We start from the raw sequence: 20386 nt of genomic DNA, 5'->3' as shown, positions 1-20386 counted from the left end.
TTGGAAAGCGTTAAGAATGTTTGTGTCATGTTTGTCCTCCTACAGAAACCATATTAAAACAAAATATATATGTTTTACTTTTCCCCCTATCTTTTTCCCTTAATACATTTTTGAAAAAGCTCCAGGGAGCCACTAGGGTGGCGCTAAAGAGCCGCGGGTTGCTGACCCCCGGTCTAGTTGTTGTCAAGTAACTTGAAAAATAACCATCAAAACCAAAGTGAAAAAGAATCGTGATAATGTATTTGTATTTTTCCATATCGCCCACCACTATCACGATTACATAAATCGTTTCAGATGTGTTTTTCCAGTGGGTGAAAGTAAAGGGCAAATACAAACTCCTTCATCACATCCAACCCTTTTCTTCACAAAGGGAGGCAAGCTTATCTCGAAGCGGAAGGTTTACATTTAAACATTTACTCACAGTACTTACTTACAGTAAGTGGAGCCTATGGTTTTGAGACGCCCTCGATTATACGTAGTCCATTCGAAAATAGCAGATCTACAAGCCCACATTTTTTTGAACACTTTCGGAGGAGGAAAACAAAGCATGAAATAGAAGATTCTGCATAACGACTACTTTTACTTGTATTACTTTAAGTAGATTGTGATGCCAATACCTTTGCACTAAAAACATTTAATGCAGGGCTTTTACTTAACAGAGTGTTTCTACATTATGGGATCTATAAAGATGAATGCTTCACAGAGAGCAGGGTAAGGATGTGATTGGCTGAGGAAGCCAGTGAATGACTGCTATGAGCCGTTATCATTCAGGACACATCACCGCCACACGTTTCATTCACTCCTTGGGAGCTAGGTGGCTGGTGCTATACCCTATTTCACCACTTGAGGGCACCGACGTAGAATTTACAATGTTGTACCTGAATTCCCTATCTAAACAGGATTATGTCATCATGACTGAGGCACAATGTCTGAGTAACTAATATGGATACTGTCTGGCAGAAACCTCGTATCACCACATTTAGATTTCTTTTGTAAATTATTCTTAAATTAATGCCTTACTTCTTCATAATTCACAAAAGATTGCACACAATTGCACATCTACAAGCTCACGCGTGACACGTCACATCGCAGTTATGAGTTTGTAGATCGACTATTTTTCATTTTATTTGAATCCTGAAATGAACAGTTTCGGACATATGAGGTTTCCACCCGACAGCGACGAAAATGGAACAAGATGCAACGATGCAGAGAAGCCCCACTAACAATTAAATATGCATCGCAAAAATCACCCCAAAAAACAATGACTCATTTAACTCTAGAATCATCCAATAAATAAATAAATACAATTACATTCAAATTAGCATTACTTGCTATTATAATCCATACACTCTAAAAACACATGATCCCACCACCACACAAAATTAACATTACAATATGTTTTTCTCTTTTTTTTTCAAGCATTTTTGATATGAAATCAACTACTTCACCAATGAAATAGCAGCAGCAAATTCCGTGGCCTATAATAGTATGTGTTGATATCCGTACAGAAATTGGCCACGTAAACCCCAATAAACGTTCCCTTACATAAAAATATTTGCTCTGAAATGTTATCATGATTATGATGAGTCAACGCAATACATTCCACATTGGTTGATATGTGACCTCCAGTGGTGGGAAAGTAAACTACAGTAAGTACATTTACTCAATGACTACTTTAGATTTCATGGATTTTTCAATAGTTGCTATACCTCTACTCCACTACATCTCAGAAGCAAATGTTGCTTTTTACTCCACTACAATTATTTAAAAACGCACAAACTTACAAAGTGAACTTTTATATTTAGATTATTACAGAACATACATTGACCAATTAAGTCCTGTTCTCTACCTGTTTCCGCAGGAATTTACTGTAGAATTATGTGTGGGACCGGTAAGCGTGTAGAGAACAGCTGACATACAAGCTCACGTCACGTCGCAGATGCGACCAATGTGAGCTTGTAGATCACATTCGGCTTGGCTGCGACGCCGTAACTGTCGCCCACCTTTTGCGCAATGCACGATGGGACCATGGAACTTGTGGATATACTTAAGTCTATTTGAAAATAGCCGATTTGGTACTTTAAAGTATATTTTGATGTACAGGACGTTTGTTACTTTTACTTAACAATTCTTACTTGTACCACCACTGGGGATGTCCTACAGGTGCCTGTCAGATCAACATATAGAGATGATGTTCTATCTACAGATGTGCCGTTTCAAGTCTTCAGGCTTTACTGCTCTTTTCCTGAAAGTTTCCTGCAAATGCATTTTTTCCACAGGTTTCTTCCCGTTTTACCTTTCTAATTTTTATGGAGAATGGAGCGTATTTTGCCGCAAATGGCAAGAAACCCTCCATTCCCATTGAAAAGCATAATCCACCTTCATAGGTAGATTTAAACTTCGAAGCCAGAGAAGGTCCTAAAAAGGTCAATGTTCTGCCAAGTGAAGTTTTGAAATGGCACATCTGTATCTACACATAAGTATTTATCCATATGCATGTCCTTACACAAAAGCATTCCAAAATCAACTGAATTAAGTCTCACAAAACTGCTTGCTTCCTCTGCGCGTTTTTCCTTCATTGACAAATGAGTTCCATAGGCCCACAAATAGCCTATCCACGTTCTTGATCAATTACTATTTACTTTTTGTATATCGAACAAATCGTCACACGAAAATAGCAAAAACAGACATTCTAAACGCTCACAAGGTGTCGTGATACAATGCGTTGTGAGTTCCATTCTTGCCATTTATGAAAGTCGATTTTATTAAAAAAAATATATTTTTTTATATTCAATAAAATCGAGAGTAGAGTTTCTGACTAATGAAGGAGAAAACACAGCATGAAGAGTAGGGTTGGAATCCTTTAGGATTGTAAAGATTCTGGTTCATTAACGGTTCCCTTTAACGATTCCTATAGGTCAGTGGTTCCCAAAGTTTTAAGGTTGAGACTCAAAAGAGAGATTAGACCCAGGACCAGAACTAGTGAAAACAGCAGATTTACAAGCCCACACCGTGTCGGTGACATCCCATTCGGTTCCATTTGTACACTCTCAGCGTTATGGTGGTCCATGAAATTGATACGTTTGAGAACCACTGGTATTGTATAGCAGACATGAACTCCACATAACCAGCGCTGAAAGTGTGATAATAACATAATAATATAGGCCCCACGCCTTGGGGAGTTGTTTGTCACAATACATTTGCACATACGTGAAATGTATTCTCTCATTTTACCCATCCTATAACAACTAGGAGCAGTGAGCAGCAGTATGTGGCGCTCGGGGAGCAATTAGGGGTTAAGGGTCTTACTCAGGGACCCATCGACCGGGAATCGTAACTGCGACACCCAGGAGCTCTGGCTCCCCAGGCAGGCTCCCTAACCACTCAGCTACAGCCGCCCCAAAAAAAAAACGGTTCGTGAAATGATAAAACCCAGTTCCTGAAAACAGCTCCAAAATGTGATGGAACCAATTGCGGTTCCTCAATGTTGGATCCGGGTTCCTCACCAGTTCCTCCAGTTCCGGATCCCAACCCTAAGCACGAAGCAGCTATCTTTTGTGAGAGATCTGGGCCCTGCTGTAAAAAAAGCTGTGTTGCGTTGCATTACAGCCAGAAACAGTGTGTCATCATAACTCATAACTACAGCCACTTTCACAAACTCAATCATACACGACTGGCAAATAGTCTGCAATATTGTCTTTCTAAAAACTCAAAAGTCACGAGTAATAATAGCAGAAAAACACATCTAGTCATGGAACGAGTGTATATTCAAACTAGTCGACATATTATCATGCCAAGTCTATGGTATCAGATAGGCGTAAAGATAAGTCGTGACAACCCCCACATACACATACATACACACACACACACACACACACACACACACACACACACACACACACACACACACACGCACGTTTGTATTACTACAGTATACTTGTGAGGAATTTTAGGACTGAAACGTGATAAATGCCATGTCTACTTTGTTTATGTGCCATTTTATTGGACAGAAATGCTCTGCTCCATATTTACACGGCAGCCATCTTCCATTAAGTGAATGAAATGCCACCCCGTTGCCACCCCAGTTTTTCAATGCAAAACATGTCCGCTTGGCGAATATGATCTAGGCGAATATGATCTATTCCAAGTTGAGCTGGCTTCAACTGCAGCTACAAAGGTGTAAACAAGCGGTACACAGTATGTCTAGAGTCATGTCATCAACGTGGATCTGTCCCATTTAGTGCCACCATCAGGCTGATTTTTTAAAACACTTTTTTGGACACTGCTCCTACAGATTTTGCCCTAAAATCTACACAGTATGTCTACAGTCATGTCATCAACATGGATCTGTCCCATTTAGCTCTACCATCAGGCCGATTTTTACATGCGACCTGACGGTCGCTTATCTCCCGATTAGGTTGTCTTACTGGTATGGAATAAAGCAAAAATTTAAGTTTAATGATGAGGTTTAGGTATTATCGTTCTAAGCGTATGTTGCTGCTGTTCCGCGTAAAACCACAACCAGCTGAAGAAATCACAGATTTCATTAGCCTTTGCATAATTATGACATTTCTGAGACCATTCATGCTAGTTTGATCACTTCAAAAACACGTTTAATCTTAAAATGACTGATAACAGAAAATAGCTGATCTACTGTACAAGCTCACAATACGTCACACTGTGACATGTTGTGAGCTTGTATGGTATGGAAAACAAATAATTTCCCTCAGCCAGTTCCGTGGGTTGTTGTTTTTTTAACCCAAGGCTTTATATTTTCAATTTTTCTTTAACATTATTCTTTTTGAAAAGACGCACGCTTGACGCCCACGCTGTGGAGCTTGGAGATCGGCTATTTTCTACGCGCAACACCGGTGAGAAGCGTCAAGCATGTACATTGTACAATCCCAACCCGTAAACCTATACTTCTAAAACGCCTAATCCTAACCTTAACCTGAATATTTTACTAATTATAAGCCTAACAACCCAAATAATTATGTTTCAATCATAAAACAACCATTTCTAGGACTAGGACAACTATAGTCCTCACTACTGTATGTCTATTCCTCAAATTTCTAAAACCTGTGGGGAGATTTGGCCCTCGTAAGTATACAGTAGTAATACAAGTGCACGCACACGCACACGCACGCGCACGCGCACACGCACGCGCACACGCACACGCACACGCACACGCACACACACACACACACACACACACACACACACACACGTACACAGGTACACACGTTAGGTTTGCTTGGAAACACAGTTCAGTTCTCATATGGTTTGATTGTCTAGAAATTAAAAGTCAGAGAGAGAGAGAGAGAGAGGCACAGGACAGGAATGAAAGGACCGGTTCGAACAAAACCGGTAAAACAAATAAAACAAAATCCCTCTATAGAAATATAAAACTCTAGATAATGTCCGATACGTATGGAGTTGGTCGACGCTGGGCGATGCGTGCAAATATAGAACGGCGGTCCAGAGGACGAATCGTTTTTGTTTGTTCTTCAATGTGGAATCGGCTTTGGTTTCTCTTTGTTCTAACATGAAAAGGTGCAGTAAGTGATTTTCTTTTTAGAATACATGTTAAATAGCTGTATATTTCAATTCAGAGAGATTTACTCATACAGGAGACTGAACAAACGAGTGAAATTGGAAGTGATAACGCAAACAAAATCACAACAATGGGTTCTCTATCCTGATTGGATGAAACTGCAAACCCATTCGAAAAAAATATATTTTCTGTTTATTAAAGATATGGAGAGATTTGGGACCCAGCCAGCACGCCCACATGGGTCCCATATGGGTACAAGGTGGGCTAACTGCATGGGCCCCAAGTGGGCAATGTCCGCGGGATCCATATGGGTCCCACTTGGGATGCCTGTTACTGAACAAATACTCTATAGGGTTACTATAACTTTTTAACCATAAAAGAATGTTTCTTTTAACCAAAAATATCACTTACACTACCTTTACGTAACTGTCGCGAGAGACCAAGCGAAACTATTCCCAGATCTACGTCTAAAAGCCACCGTCGCAGTCTATAAAACGCACATTAGAAGAGAGAAGGCACAGAGATGACCCGTCCACTGCACGTTGCGGTGGACAGGCAGCAGCAGCAGCAGTACTAGTAGTAGTAGTAGTTTATCTGGGAGTGCGTTGGCTGAGGGCAGCGCCTTCACAACATGTCTGGAAAACAGCACAGATTCATGTGCTGTAGGTAGTTTACCCATCGAGAGTTTCGGAGCGGTACAACGGATAATGACCAGTCTGTGTCACCGTACTTGCTCACGGTCCAAATAGGGCATGACAGTGGTGGCCATTTTGTTGTGCCACAGATAGAAAACCCAGTTCATCCCCCCCAATTGAGATTTCAGAAAATATTTATACAAATTGTTTATTTTAAACCTGAAACCACGTTCCTGGTGAATCATTACCATAAAGCATTTGATTGTGTCCAAAATATATATCTTTTAAAAAAAGTATATTTATTCAATATAGTATTATAGTAATATCATTAAACATTCAAATATCGTTTTGACAGGGAATCAAACGTTTTATGGCCATGATTCACCTGGGTGGCTTGGTTCCAGGGCTAAAATAATTCATATAAATATTTTCAAAAATCTCTATGGGAGAAAAATAATGTGTTACGGTATGCCCTGTACAGAGATGCCCGAGTCCTGTCCCAACGCCACCAGAACGACAGTGACATCCAGTGGATCGACCGCCACTCCAGAACAGTTACTGTATATATCAGCAGGTGTCCGTGGATGCATTCCTTGTGGGCTAAAGTGGCCTCCTCTTCGACCGCTCGTCCTTAACCTACATAAAACCTTTATAGCGCTTCTCTAAGTTAGCAAGCAGCAGGAACACCGCTACGCCGTCGGTTCTCAGACGTGACCAGGGGGTTCCAAATGGACCCTTGAGAGTGCACACAAAATGTGGTCCATTTGGTTCCACTTGCACAATCTTAAGAGTTAAATCAGCACTGAGGATTTTACAGTGTAGTTCGGGGGAAACCATAGTTAATACATTTTTTAAAATATATATCAAACGTGGGTCTGTGGCCTCACGAATATCAACCCGGTGGGCCTTTGAAATGAAAAGGCTTGAGTTTCCCTGCGCTATTTACCACCCGTCCACCACCATTTTGAATTCCCCATACTATGCTGAAACAGAGAGGGTAAAAACCCCACTAGTTGCACCGGAACGAGATGCAAAAGCTATAGTTCAATCGTTTAAGTTTTTCAACGTCGTCTCGTTCCTACTTGACCACGCCCGGCTTCTCCACCGCCGTCCGATTCGATCTCCTAGACGTGGCGGCAGGAGGCGGAGGAGGACGTTGTCGGAGGACGCTTTCGCGGACTAGCGGCGAACTGGCCATACTCACGTTTGCCGCCGGCGCGGATACTTCCTTGTCCTTTGGCGTTTCCTTAACTCCGCCCGCGCCACCTCCTCCTCCTCCCGCCCTGCTGCTGTGTTTCAGGGCAGCAGGTGGTGGGGAGGAGGGGGCTGCTGCTCCGTGGTGGAGCGCCGGCGGGGCGGGGTGGTGCAGCTTCCTCTGGGGCAGGTGGGGGTCGTCCCCGATGTCCACCGTCAGGTTGGTGTAGAGCGGCTGCAGCTCCTTGGACAGCAGCTCGTACGTCAGCGAGTTGAAGCCGTCCGAGCGCCAGTTGAGACGCGTCCTCTTCAGGAGGTCGAACCTGTGGGGAATGGGAGAGAACGGACGGACGGAGGGACGTTGTGAGTTTGAGTGTGTGTGTGTGTGTGTGTGTGTGTGTGTGTGTGTGTGTGTGTGTGTGTTTGGGATGGGACGATATGAAAATGTCATATAATCACGATTATTGTGACAAAAGAAATCGCGATTTACGATATTATCACGATAATCAAGATCCATTATATCCTGGGGCAGAACAGTTGCCTAAGAATAGCAGATCTACAAGCGGTGTGAGCTTGTAGATCGGCTATTTTTTGGCAAAGACATTTGATAGAGAGTGAAAAACAGACTGTATCAAGTACGTACGTATATTATAAGTACCTTTTACCAATTATAGAGGGTTTAAGTGGTACCGGATATGCAGCTCGGCAAATAAATTGCAGTGGGATGAATTCATCCCACTGCATGACGGAGGATGATATCACAATACATTAAATCTCCACAATACGATTATCGTGAGTGTTTTTTATCACGATAAACGATAATATAACTTATCGTCCATCCCTAGTGTGTGTGTGTGTGTGTGTGTGTGTGTGTGTGTGTGTGTGTGTGTGTGTGTGTGTGTGTGTGTACTTGTAGTTCTTTACTTGCCTCTCAGAATATGAGAAATAGACATTGATTGTGAGGTAATTATTTCTGGTGCTCACAAGACACATTTTTGTTTATTGGCTAAAAAACACAATTTAAAAATATTCTTCTTTGCACACAGAAGATAACGCTGTGAGACAATGTCAGCTGGTGAATCGTCTATTCCCGGTGTGCATGTGAGTACAACTTGGAGAAAGAAATCTATTTTTCAAATTTGCATTTTTTTATTGCCTTCCTAAACATTCAATGTCCTCACAAGTACAGTAATACCAACGTGTGTGTGCGTGTGTGCGTGCGTGCGTGCGTGGGCGTTTGTGTGCGTGCGTGTTCACCTGTGTGGGTTCTGCTCGTTGCCTCTGTCTCCTTTATGTTTGATCATTTTATAATGGCCAATGGCCACAGGGGGGCGCACTATCTTCATGCCAGACAGACGCACCCTGAGCAACACAGAACACAGTTATGAGTGCATTATTGGGAACCAGTCCATAACAGTAGAACACAATACTCAATAGGAAGTCAAGAAAATATTAACAGCCATGAAGTGGATCAAATGCATTTTGTGTAATTATTCTAATACTAGATGGATTTCCAGCTACACAAAGCAAAGGACAGGCTACGAGTACGACTCTACTTCACTGAGACAAAATAAAGCAAGGGGGCGAGAAGAGCTTGACAGAGTGAGCCATAGCAACAGTTTGTGCAATAGTCCTGTTTGATTGATGACTCTGATTACCTAAGCCCTAATACTGTACTTCATCTTTAGACGTATTACAAAAATAGCACATCTACAAGCTCACAACACCTCATCATGACACGTTGTGAGCTTGTGCTATTTTCAATAGTTTGGGAATTTGGGAAAAATCTTCAAACTGAGCATTTTTGCCTATAATGGCATGCCCAAAACAGCTTGGCCAGGTTGTGTGAGGTTAAAATGTGCATGTTTGTGATGCATCAGGACAGACCTGCATACACACTATTTATTAGTGTTTTCAGCATGAATGATGATGCCTTTTGCATCATATGAGTCATCATGCTGCATCATATGATGCAAAATGCATCATCATTCATGCTGAAATACTAAAATATCTCAAAACACTGATTGAACAGAAAAAATAACTCAGGATTGTGTTGATCGTGTCCCAAACAACAATAAAATAAGATCTGGTTGCCAGAGGTGAACTGGCCCTTTAAGATCCAACCGTACGCAGCCCAGCTCAGTCTCTGCAGTGTAGAACTAGTACTACATACAGTTTAAAGCACACAGATTAAAGCGAAATACATTCTCACAACTGACAACGTTATTATGACCAAGTTCTAATGTGCGATTTGGGAAACAATGTGAAAGGAGACCACACACAATAGCACTGTTTCCTAAACAATAAACACACTATGTAACATTATACGTTTTAGTAATACTGTTCCTGCTGTTCATACTGTCAACCAGTTGAGGAAGTCACAGATGCTTTAACCTTTGCTTTTATACAGCAAAGTATGACATATCTGAGACAATTAACATTATATGGTTTGCTGCAAATGCTTATTTAAAATAACTATCTACAAGCTCTGAATGCATGCTGGCTTCTATGGAATCCAAATGACTGGAATGAGTCGTGGCGACTGAGAACAATACTCCATAAATACCTACTGTACCTACCTGCCTCCCTCCCTAGTACTACCTGCCTGCCTGCCTGCCTACCTACCTACCTACCTACCTACCTATCTACCTACACACAGTACAAACATACATACATATCTACATACTGTAGCTGTACAGTATACATGCCTACAGTACGTATACAGTACATGTATGTACATACATACATACAGTAGGGCTGGGCAATATATCGCTATATGGATATTGTGATCATTGTCTGGGGTTTTGCATATCGTAATATCGTGGTTCTTTACCCAGTTTTAAATCACTCAAGCATGATTATATTGCCGTCATAATATCGATAAGAGGGATATATATGGTCACACATTTTCAGCAATATTTGATTTTATCCACATTGCCCAGCCCTAACATAACAGCACATTGTCGTTACTCACTTCAGAAGACAAAGTCCAATGACAGTGGAAAGGTAGATGGCATGAAAGATGATGAGGTTGCAACAACCAAAGCAAACAGAAACATAACTAAGTTAAGAACAGAAAAGCATGTATCACGTAGGGCTGTCACGATTATCACATTTTAAATGGTGATCAATTGTCATGCAAATAATTGCGATTAGCGATTTAATTGTGTTTTTTGTCGTTGAACACTGGAAAGTATGTAACACAATAACTTTGAATATACAGTACAAAGAAATGACAGGCATTGATACTTCCAAAAAAACATTCAGTGGAAATAACCGATCTACAACATGCCGCAATGTGACGTGTTGTGAGCTTGTGGATCTGCCATTTCCACCGTTTTTGAAAATGTTTGAAAATAATATGAACATTTTTAATGGAAATAATTATGAAGATTATGCTAAATAACTGCGATAATCTCAAATAATTGTGATTGGGCGATTACATAATAATTGTGACAGGTCTAGTATCGAGGGGGGAAATGGAAAGCTGAAATGGGAAATGGGAGAATATATTACAGTGTGATGAAAACAGAAAGCAAAAGATTGCAAAAATAAGCTAATGGCTGCTGCCTGCAGAAAGACCTCCAGCCCCACCCACATCAAACATGTCACCTTCTCAAGGGTTAAAGCCAAAAAATATATATTTTCAGACCATGTCCCCGCGCAGCGCACACCAATATTTGGGCTTCCCTGAAGTTCTGAACTGCCTTCACTTAATGTGTGTGTGACAATCCATGCTTCATTTTATAGAAGTATCTTCTGAAGTTCTGTTGTATTCTATTGCTAGTCTGGCCAATTAAAATCTTAAGCTACACCTCACCCTTATTTTTTTTTATTTTTTTCTTTTTTTAGCTGATCTGCACTGATCTCAGAAATAGCCCCTATGGAACCCTCAAGACTGAAATCAGTCCCCAGGACTGATAACTTTAACCCCCACACCTTCTTCTTGACAGAGTACACTTTTACTTTTTATACCTGTGATTCTCAACCCTTTCACTTCAAAGACCCCCAGTTTGACTATGCATAATTGCATATAGGCCAGTGGTTTTCAACCTTTTTCACATCATGGTCTATTTTGTATTTGGCATTTGAGCCACGGACCACCATTTGATGAGATTTAGCTTCTCAGACCCAAGACTTAGAATATTTTGTTGTTGTTGGATAAGATTTATGTAAGTTGCATGCAACGTAAGTTCAGTAGTGGAGACCACCCTTCGCTCACCTTAGCCACTCACGTTCCCTATCTTATCATACTCACCTGGCCTTATCTCTCAGCCAATCTGCACGTTAACGTCACAGTATAAATACACCCCCGTTTCGATTCACTCACCTGTTTGTTTCTGCTACGTAGAAGCCAAAAATCCCTCCCCCCTCCCCAATCACCTCATACCTCAATACTAATACTAATGTTTAATTTTCCAATCCGTTTTCTCTACTAACATTTTATTTTTCTCCATCCTCTAGGAGTCCCGAGGTGGGGCAGCGTTTGGAGCCGAAGCGACCTGCCGCTCCCGAGCTGAGCAACCCGTGGTCGTCAGCTCCTAAGACTGCTCCCCCACCCTGAGTCTCGCCCTGCCACGGGCTCCTCATCCACGCACTCACACGCACACACACACGCATGCACATTCACTTCTCACTTTATATAATAAAGTCTGTTTAACTCGAGCAGAAGGTGTGGTTTCTTGATAGTGAATGTCCACAATTCCATGCTGTATTTGATGTGTTACCATGGGAGAGCTGACAGGCAAAACGTTGATAAAAAATAACAATTCTTCTACTTTCTCTAATTGTGAGGACTTCTTGTAAATTAAGTAAAGCAGATGTTTAACAATAATGTAACTCTTGAGAGCGTAAAATGAAACCATACACTCTCAAGAGTTAAAGATCTATGAGGGTCCATTTGGTTACCAACTCTCCATCATTTAGGTGGGGACCACCTAGAAACCCCCTCAAGGACCACTGGTGGTCCACGGACCAGTGGTTGAGAAACACAGTATTAGCCCACGGACCTCATTGATAAAAAGAAAAATAATAATAATAATCTCTGGGAACACAATCTAAACTCCTGAATGTTTAATATAACTCTGACAGTGTACAAATTGAACCAAATGTACCAATAACAGTGCACTTGTACGCTCTCAAGAGTTAAGGGCCCCATTTGGACCGCTGGTGTTTCCCCGGACCTGACATCTAGAACCATTGAGACTCTTCAGCCTGCCAGGCTGCACAAAGACGAGGTTAAGACCCCTCCCCCATGTGCAACTGACACTTTTCACAGCTGCCATATTGGCATGATATAGCAGTGTAATGTTACGTGCTTCACTTCACAGGTGCTATCAATGACACCAATGAAGTCTTTGTTCCATTAATGTAGCAGAGACCAGTGAGCCAATGTGCACATTAGCAGCATCACGACCTGAATGGAAGAGAGAGCAACCTTGGATACACCAGTTGAAAGAAGTAACATTACACTACTATTTCATGCCAATATGGCTGCTGTGAAAAGGATCTATTTGTACATAGCTTTTATAACAACTGCTGAAAAAGAGCATCTGCGCTCAGCGAACCTCCCCTGGGTAGATAAGGTTAAACTAGTAAAGTGTGCTCCTCTGAGCACAGGTCTCCGCCAGGCCGGGTTGCCTAGCCAGGGCCCACTAAACCGTGGTCATGATAGCCACTTGGAACGGGATCTAAAGAATCAAACTTATACATCTTGATCACATGACCCCAGAGGTAATGTTTATACCGATTTGTGCGGCTTTGTAGGAGTAGCAGCAAAAAGTGTGTTCTGAAGAAAACACACTATGGCAGAAAAATATAATCTGGCACAAACAGGACCAACAAATTGCATCATGAGGCCAGCATGGTCAAATTGCGGCACTTAGACCCGCTTGTCAGAGTGAGGAGGCAAGGAAAAAAGCAGGTTGGACTGATTCCAATACACATTACAATACTAAAGTTCCTGCCTCTTCACTTCCTCTGTCCTGCAGATGTCATGTTGTATATTGCAGGGGTCTTCAATGTTTTCAGGCCAAGGATGAAGCAGGGACCCTCACAACCTGTTCATAGACTCCATATAGTTTCATTGTTTGACAGCACAATCATCAGTGTATTTTGGATTCATGTCAATTTGTGTTTTCAGATATTTAACCACTTGAACCGTCAATACTGTACTTGGCATTTCAGTCTGTACTTAGTCTGCTCTTTTTCCCCTCTACACCAAACCTCTTTGCCGAAAATAGCCGATCTACAAGCTCACAACGCAGATCTGCCAAATATGGACGCTATAGGGGTTTAAGTGGTTAATATAAAAAAGGAGGAAAAAAGTTTCTATCACACAAAGATTTGGAGGACCCCCTGTAGTAACTCTGAGGACCCCCCAGGGGTCCCGGACCCCCTGTTGAAGACCCATGGTATATCGGACGGATGCTGTATTTCTTCTCTCTTATGTGCTTATGATTTCAGCTGTTTCACAAGCATTCTCCTTCCACACCCATGCACAACAAACAGCATGATTGTGTAAAAAAAACTAAAACGATCAAACCATTATTTAATTTGTTGCTTCAGAAGCTTTTGATCACTGTTAGTCAGATATATAAATGCACTTCAGAATCTCTTCCAGTTTAATTAAGTGGGACACTTTCACTCTCAGACACACAAGCAGGCATTGCGTTGTTGTTTACATCAGTCGGATATGAGCAGATCAAAGGCTTTTGTCTGCTCTAAATCATCCCTTTGAAGAACAGGGCTCAGCTTTATTTGGATCCCATCTCCCAGACAGCGTAGTTTAGTTTCCATCCCATAGCCCAAGGAGACGGTCCACTGCACTCATTTCCAATAACAGAACAGATAGTCACTCACTTCTGCAAAACTCACTTTTTTTAGACTTTGGCTGATATACAAGCTCACAACGCATTACTCTGTGCCACGCTGCAAGCTTGTAGATCTGATCTGCTATATTTCTATCATGAAAGTCTGTGCAGATCTTTGAATATATATACTGTATATATTTTTTTACTCAAATCTTTGCTTCTGGGGGGTCCCTGGAACATAATATTTTGACAAGGAGGTCCACAGCCATTTTGGGGGTCCTTGACATGAAGAAGTTTGAGCACTGCTAACATACAGTAGCAAAGAAAACTGTCGCTTTAAATCGCTCTAGATTAAAAGCATCTACTAAATGCCTAAATTGTCAATTGTGAGGGTGACGATATATTTTAGGTGTGGGCGGGGATGGACTGTCCAACTCAGCCTTCTTGTGGGCTGTAGCTTGTCATCAGTACTACAACTGAAAGAAAAAAACAAGAACCAAGGCACCAACCATCATGCTTCCTCCTGCCTGCTGCTGTACTCATGCATGTCTCGCAGTCACCACGAAGAGTTGCATTTTTTATAGTATGGACATGCACAGGGTAGGGATGGGATGATAAGTGATATTATCGTGATAATCATATCGTGGAGATTACATTTATCGTGAAATCGTCCTCAGTCATGCACTGGGATCAATTCACCTTTTATTTGCCGAGCTGCATATCCGGTCCATTTAAACCCTCTATTGGTAAAACATAGTTATAAGTACTTGATACAGTCTTTTTTTTTCACTCTCTTTGCCAAAAAATAGCCGATCTACAAGCTCAAATGTTCCGCCCCAGCATAATGGATGTTGGAGATATTTTGATTATCGCGATAATATCGCAAATCGCGATTTCATTGGTCACAATAATCGTGATATGAAATGTTCATATCGTCCCATCCCTAGCACCGGGTAGCGTCCCGGCGGCTCCCCCGCCCTACCCCGCCCCCCTGGCTCCTTACCGAGCGGCGATGTCGTCGTCCTCGCCGCCCCAGCCCCAGTAGTGGTTGGGAAAGCCGTTCATCTTCATGTACTGCTCTGGGGTCACTGCGGACACCCCCCCGAAATACTGCGGGTACGGCAACCTGGAACAGCCCACAGAATGCACATCGATACCTGCTATGTCTCCAAAAATGGTAAATAAATGGTAAATAGTGCATTTATATAGCGGCTTGGCAAGCTACAATGATTGTTCATTACATTCACCCATTCACACTGGAGGTCTTCGGGGAGGCCCGAGCCCCGAAATGACCCGGGATCCGACCCGGTACCGAGCCAGGTCCATTCACAAGAAGTGACTTCTGAACCGGGTCGGAACCAGCAGGGACATCACTGTGATGCCAGGGGAACCAAATCCCTTTTATGCCCACATATGGAGATATGGAGATCCTTGTGATGCCAGGGGAACCAAATCCCTTTTACGCCCATATATGGAGATCCCTGATGTCATCAAGCCCATATCTGTGAATATCTATGGGATACCAGGGGTCTCCATATATGGGTAACTGGTCCGATATAAATCATCACTGGCCAGATGGCCAAGACATGGTGCTTTTCGCCCTTAGGCGTCTTACTGGTTTACATGCAATACAACTCTTAATAATAAGGTTGTCATTCGGTCATTTCGGGACCGCAGGTTTTGTACAGGTATGGTTCGACATCTCTCGGTGCTGCTCGGGTATCGGAAAATAATTCCATATTCCTCCAGACACACACACACACACACACACACACACACACACAGTCTCACACACTCTACCTGTATCTGAACTTGTCCATGGCCACAGACAGATGTGTGGGGAACTGCTTGTGGCAGGTGTAGGTGTTGTGGTCGTTCTCTGGCAGCAGGTCGACGTCATGAAGGAAGATGCAGCTCCAGTCCTCGTCTCGCAGGGCTTCTCGCACCCCAACGTTCAGCAGCTTGGCCCGGTTAAAAGTGCTGTTGCCCCACTGTAGGAAGAGTCAGAGGGAGGTGGTGGTTACACACAGTCGCGCAGGATCATGGTATACACTGTAGTGTACAGCATACATGGGTAACTGAAGGCCCGGGGGCCACATGCAGCCCTCACCGGCCCGCAGGTTAATACCAGAATGCTGATATATTATTGATTCAAAAATAGCAAAAATAGCAGTCACAGTGTTTTGAGCTTGTAGATCGGCTGTACTGTATAATGCTTTGTGGCCTGGAGTGAGTGTGAAAATATTGTGGCCCTTCTCCATCATCAAAGTTGCCCACCCCTGGTGTACAGCAGTGGTTTTCAACCTTTATCACATCAAGGTCCATTATTTATTCTGCATTTGAGCCACAGACCACCATTTGATGAGATGTAGGCTCTTATGCCTCATTCACACTACAGATATATAGTTGAACGTTTAGCTTGGTAATTCAATGTAATCTCAATGGAAACCAGCTTTAAAGCTTTCAAAGCTTTGTTCTGAGCATCTCCTGCATCTTTAAAGCTGGTTTCCATTGAGATTACATTGAATTACCAAGCAAAACGTTCAACTATATATCTGTAGTGTGAATGAGGCATTAGACTCAAAACATAGATTTTTGTTATCGTTGGATAAGATTCTGTTCACAATTCCATGCTGTATTGATGTTGGTACCATAGGAGAGATAACAGGCAAATGTTGATCAAAATATAAATTCTTCACATAATGTTGTGAAGATTTCTTGTAAATTAAGTAATGCAGATGTTTACATTTGGGTCCATTTGGTTACCAACTCTCCACCATTTAGCTGGGGACCACCTGGAACACTCTCAAGGACCACAGGTGGTCCCCGGACCACTGGTGGTCCCCGGACCACTGGTTGAAAACCACAGGTGTAGCTACAGCATCACACAAACCGTTCTTCTCTAAAGCTTAAAGTACTCTCATCACTCGATATGTCGCTTGCCTAACTGATAACGCAACATGTTAATCTTCAAATTGCGTTAGCTTGAGGATAATCCAACACATTCGTTTGAAGAACAGTTCTGTCAGGTAAGCCACACGCCGTTGTTCTATGGAGCAAACGGTAAATGGTTCATTTATATTATAGCCTTTATCCAAAGTGCTTTAAAGCGTAGATTACATTCAGACTAATGGCAGAGGAAACTGTGTAAGACAGCAACCTGCTCATCGGGAGCAGTTAGAGGTTCAGTGTCTTGGACACTTCAAATCGACACTAACTCAAGGGGAGCCGGGGGAATCGAATCGCGAACCTTCTGATTCCCAAGCAGACACTATACCGCTACCTACCTCCAGGGGGCGCAGGGGTGAGGTTTATGCCCTCCACAGTGGTGACTGGGGTGCACTATTTGGGACGTGAGCAACAGCTCATTTCTTTTGAACAAGGCTTTTGTCACGACTACACGACTTACAGGAAACAGAGATTATATAAGAGCCGTCTGGAAACGCTTCATTTAAGAATCAAATAACCAAATCTCATTTTAAATGCTGCAAAAAAAGTAGGACATTTAAAGGGACAGTTCACCCCAAAAATAACCGGCAATGGTTCCCTAGAGAGACACAAAAAGAGTCTCCTTTGTGTCTCCATAGGGAACCGCTGTCGGTCATCCAATTATTGGATAGGAATGCGACAAAAACAAAAAAGTAGCCATGAATTCAAGCCTTAATACCCATTTAGAACGGGTACACATTATTGTGTATCATTATTTTATGCTTTAACTATTGAAAAATAGCAGATATACAAGCTCACAGCGTGGCACCGAGTGCCGCGCTGCAAGCTTGTAGATCTGCTATTTTTTTTTTAATCTTGAAAATTAGAATTTTGACACGATTCTATAAGTGCCTTTTGAATCCTTCTAAGATTTTTCTATGTCAGCAACCTGGCCAGCCATCGTCAAAGAAAAGGTCCTTTTCACTTAACTGGAGCTCAGTTAGTCTGTTCTTGAGAGACTACTATGTCAGTGGTTCTCAAACCTTTTCATGTGAAGGACCCCCAAACTGATATTTATTTATATTTATTTACACACACACACACACACACACACACACACACACACACACACACACACACACACACACACACCTGCTGCACAATGTAGATGCTGTAGTGGATCTGCTGCCTCTGCAGGAAGGGGTGGAGGTGGTAGAGGAGGGCGCGGAGGTGCGTCTGCCGGTTGCGGTACGGCACCACGATGGCCGTGTGGTGGCGGGGCTCGCAGTCCGGCGGGCTGTAGTGGCCTCCTGCCGTCACCAGGGGGTTCCTCTGTCTGATCTCCTCCAGAGACAAAGGAGAGGACAGGTGGACCGACACAGGACCCACTGGAGGAGGGAAATGGAATCATTTAAATCAGGGGTCCGCTCACTTTGCCACTCGATTTGCCATTCACTTTATGCATGAGCAGAGCATACCCTCTATACCAGTGGTTCCCAAACTTTTCAGCTCGAGACCCAGAAGAGAAATTAGACCTTTGCCTGGGACGTTGTGAGGTTGTAGATCAGCTATTTTCAAAAATCACGATATAGTTTCTTTTCTTTTTTTTTAAATAAAAATCTTAGTTTTGAATGTTTTTTTGTAAATGTTTTGAGTTGCCAAAATGTAGGAAACATAATTAAGGGACCCATACAAAAGTGTCCGCAACCCAAAATGTTCCCAATGTTTGGGAACCAGTGCTCTATTCATTATTATTTGTGAAAAGAGGTAGTTTTAGTAAACGAAATGAACACTAGGCCTGTGACGATTCATTTTTTCCCGATTCGATTCGATTTTGATTCATAGGGTGACGATTCGATTATATCACGATTATTGCGTTTTCCTGCGATTTGCGATTCGAATCACGATTATTGCGATTTTTCCCCAAAAATTACAGCTTTTTTATATTGAAACATTTTAAAACAATTCTAAACAATATAAATCATTAAAAGTTGAATCATATACTTCAAATCAATGCAGCCAAATAAAGTCAGTCAATCTTTCTGACATTTATTTCAGCCAAAGTGCCAGTGGTACAACATTACAACAACATGTTCCTGGTCAAGATGCCAGAAAACACAGAACACAACAGTCATAAAAACATTAAAAAAGATCGCTGTGCTGCAGGCCTACAGCACTGTGCTAGCTTTAGCCATAACATGACATCCTCATGACCTAAAACTGTTCCTTTAGGACCTGTACTTACTCTGACTGAAAGTGGTTATTTCACCAAATTCACCTTCAGGTGAATTTCACCTTTTTTTTTTTTTTTTTTTTTTTTTTTTAATAAATAAATAAAATCGGGAAAATCGATTCTGAACTTTGAAAATCGATTAATTGAATCGCCAGCATTAACATCACGATAATATAGTGAATCGATTTTTTTGCACAGGCCTAATGAACACTGTCTCTCTCACCCAGCAGTGGCGAGGGGATCTGGCAGAGCCTCAGCGGTGGTCCGCTGCCAGGCGGTCCGGTGCCGGCGTTGCGCGCAGGCGGCGGCAGCAGCGCCCCCAGCTGGCTGAGGTTGGTGTAGACGTCGTGCGGCCGCGTGTAGTCGAACTGGGGCTCGGCGGTGCGGACCAGCACGGACACCAGGCCCCGGAAGCCCCCCAGCGAGAAGTAGAGCACGAAGGCAAACTGGAAGCCCACCAGCAGCGCCAGCGTGCACGGAGAGTCCAGCGAGCGGCCACACAGGTTCAACGCCATGAGGGGGGAGGAGGGGCCAGAGGCACAGACAAGAGACGGATGAAAAGAGCAGGAGAGAGAGAGAGGTGGGGGGGGGGGGGGTGTGGAGGAGGAAGGGGTGGGTAAGGTGGTGGTGGTGCCGTGTGGAGGTTCAGGGGTGGAGGAGGACAGGCCCCTTCATCTGTAGGAAAGGGAAGTAGTAGCGATGTAGCTCGGTCAGCACTGCCATCACTTCCTAAAACACACACACACACACAAGACACTGTGTGAACGAACAGCAGAAAGACCACAATTAACTTGACCAGAGCGACTTATAATAACTAATTCTGAAAGACCTGAGGCTGGGGTGCCTGCTGGTCCAGGCGCATGCCACATAGACTCGAGCCTTTTATTTGGCCAATCACAGATTGTCTTTTGTTCTTTTCCGGCCAATCACAGCACGTCTTTTATTCGGCCAATCATCAATGATGTCGGCACGTGCCGACACATAGTAGTTATTATTACACATATAATGAATGGTTTGATTGCTGGCTTTG

General features: G+C 42.7%; 2 protein-coding genes across 2 annotated transcripts in view; both read right to left on the bottom strand.

Annotated features, from left to right (window-relative positions):
* LOC308290701 (V-type proton ATPase subunit S1-like) overlaps positions 1–7387 on the bottom strand; it is a gene marked incomplete at both ends in the record, with an annotated part of 53717 nt that extends 46330 nt beyond the window's left edge. The window contains one exon of the mRNA XM_080732611.1: positions 7272–7387. Within this exon, the coding sequence (XP_080588737.1) occupies positions 7272–7387 (116 nt within the window). The remainder of the gene's footprint in view (positions 1–7271) is intronic.
* A 49-nt stretch (positions 7388–7436) lies between these two features.
* Positions 7437–19871, bottom strand: b4galt3 (UDP-Gal:betaGlcNAc beta 1,4- galactosyltransferase, polypeptide 3; the record flags this gene model as incomplete). The annotated part of the gene is given in 7 exon segments (XM_080732610.1): positions 7437–7556; positions 7559–7706; positions 8641–8745; positions 15199–15321; positions 15996–16186; positions 18276–18511; positions 19580–19871. Coding segments are annotated over 7 exon segments (1215 nt in total).
* Positions 19872–20386: the final 515 nt, after the last annotated feature.

Source organism: Nannobrachium achirus, assembly GCF_963921795.1.
Source record: "Nannobrachium achirus genome assembly, chromosome: 9".
NCBI lineage: Eukaryota > Metazoa > Chordata > Actinopteri > Myctophiformes > Myctophidae > Nannobrachium > Nannobrachium achirus.
This window is presented reverse-complemented; position numbering and strand designations above follow the sequence as displayed.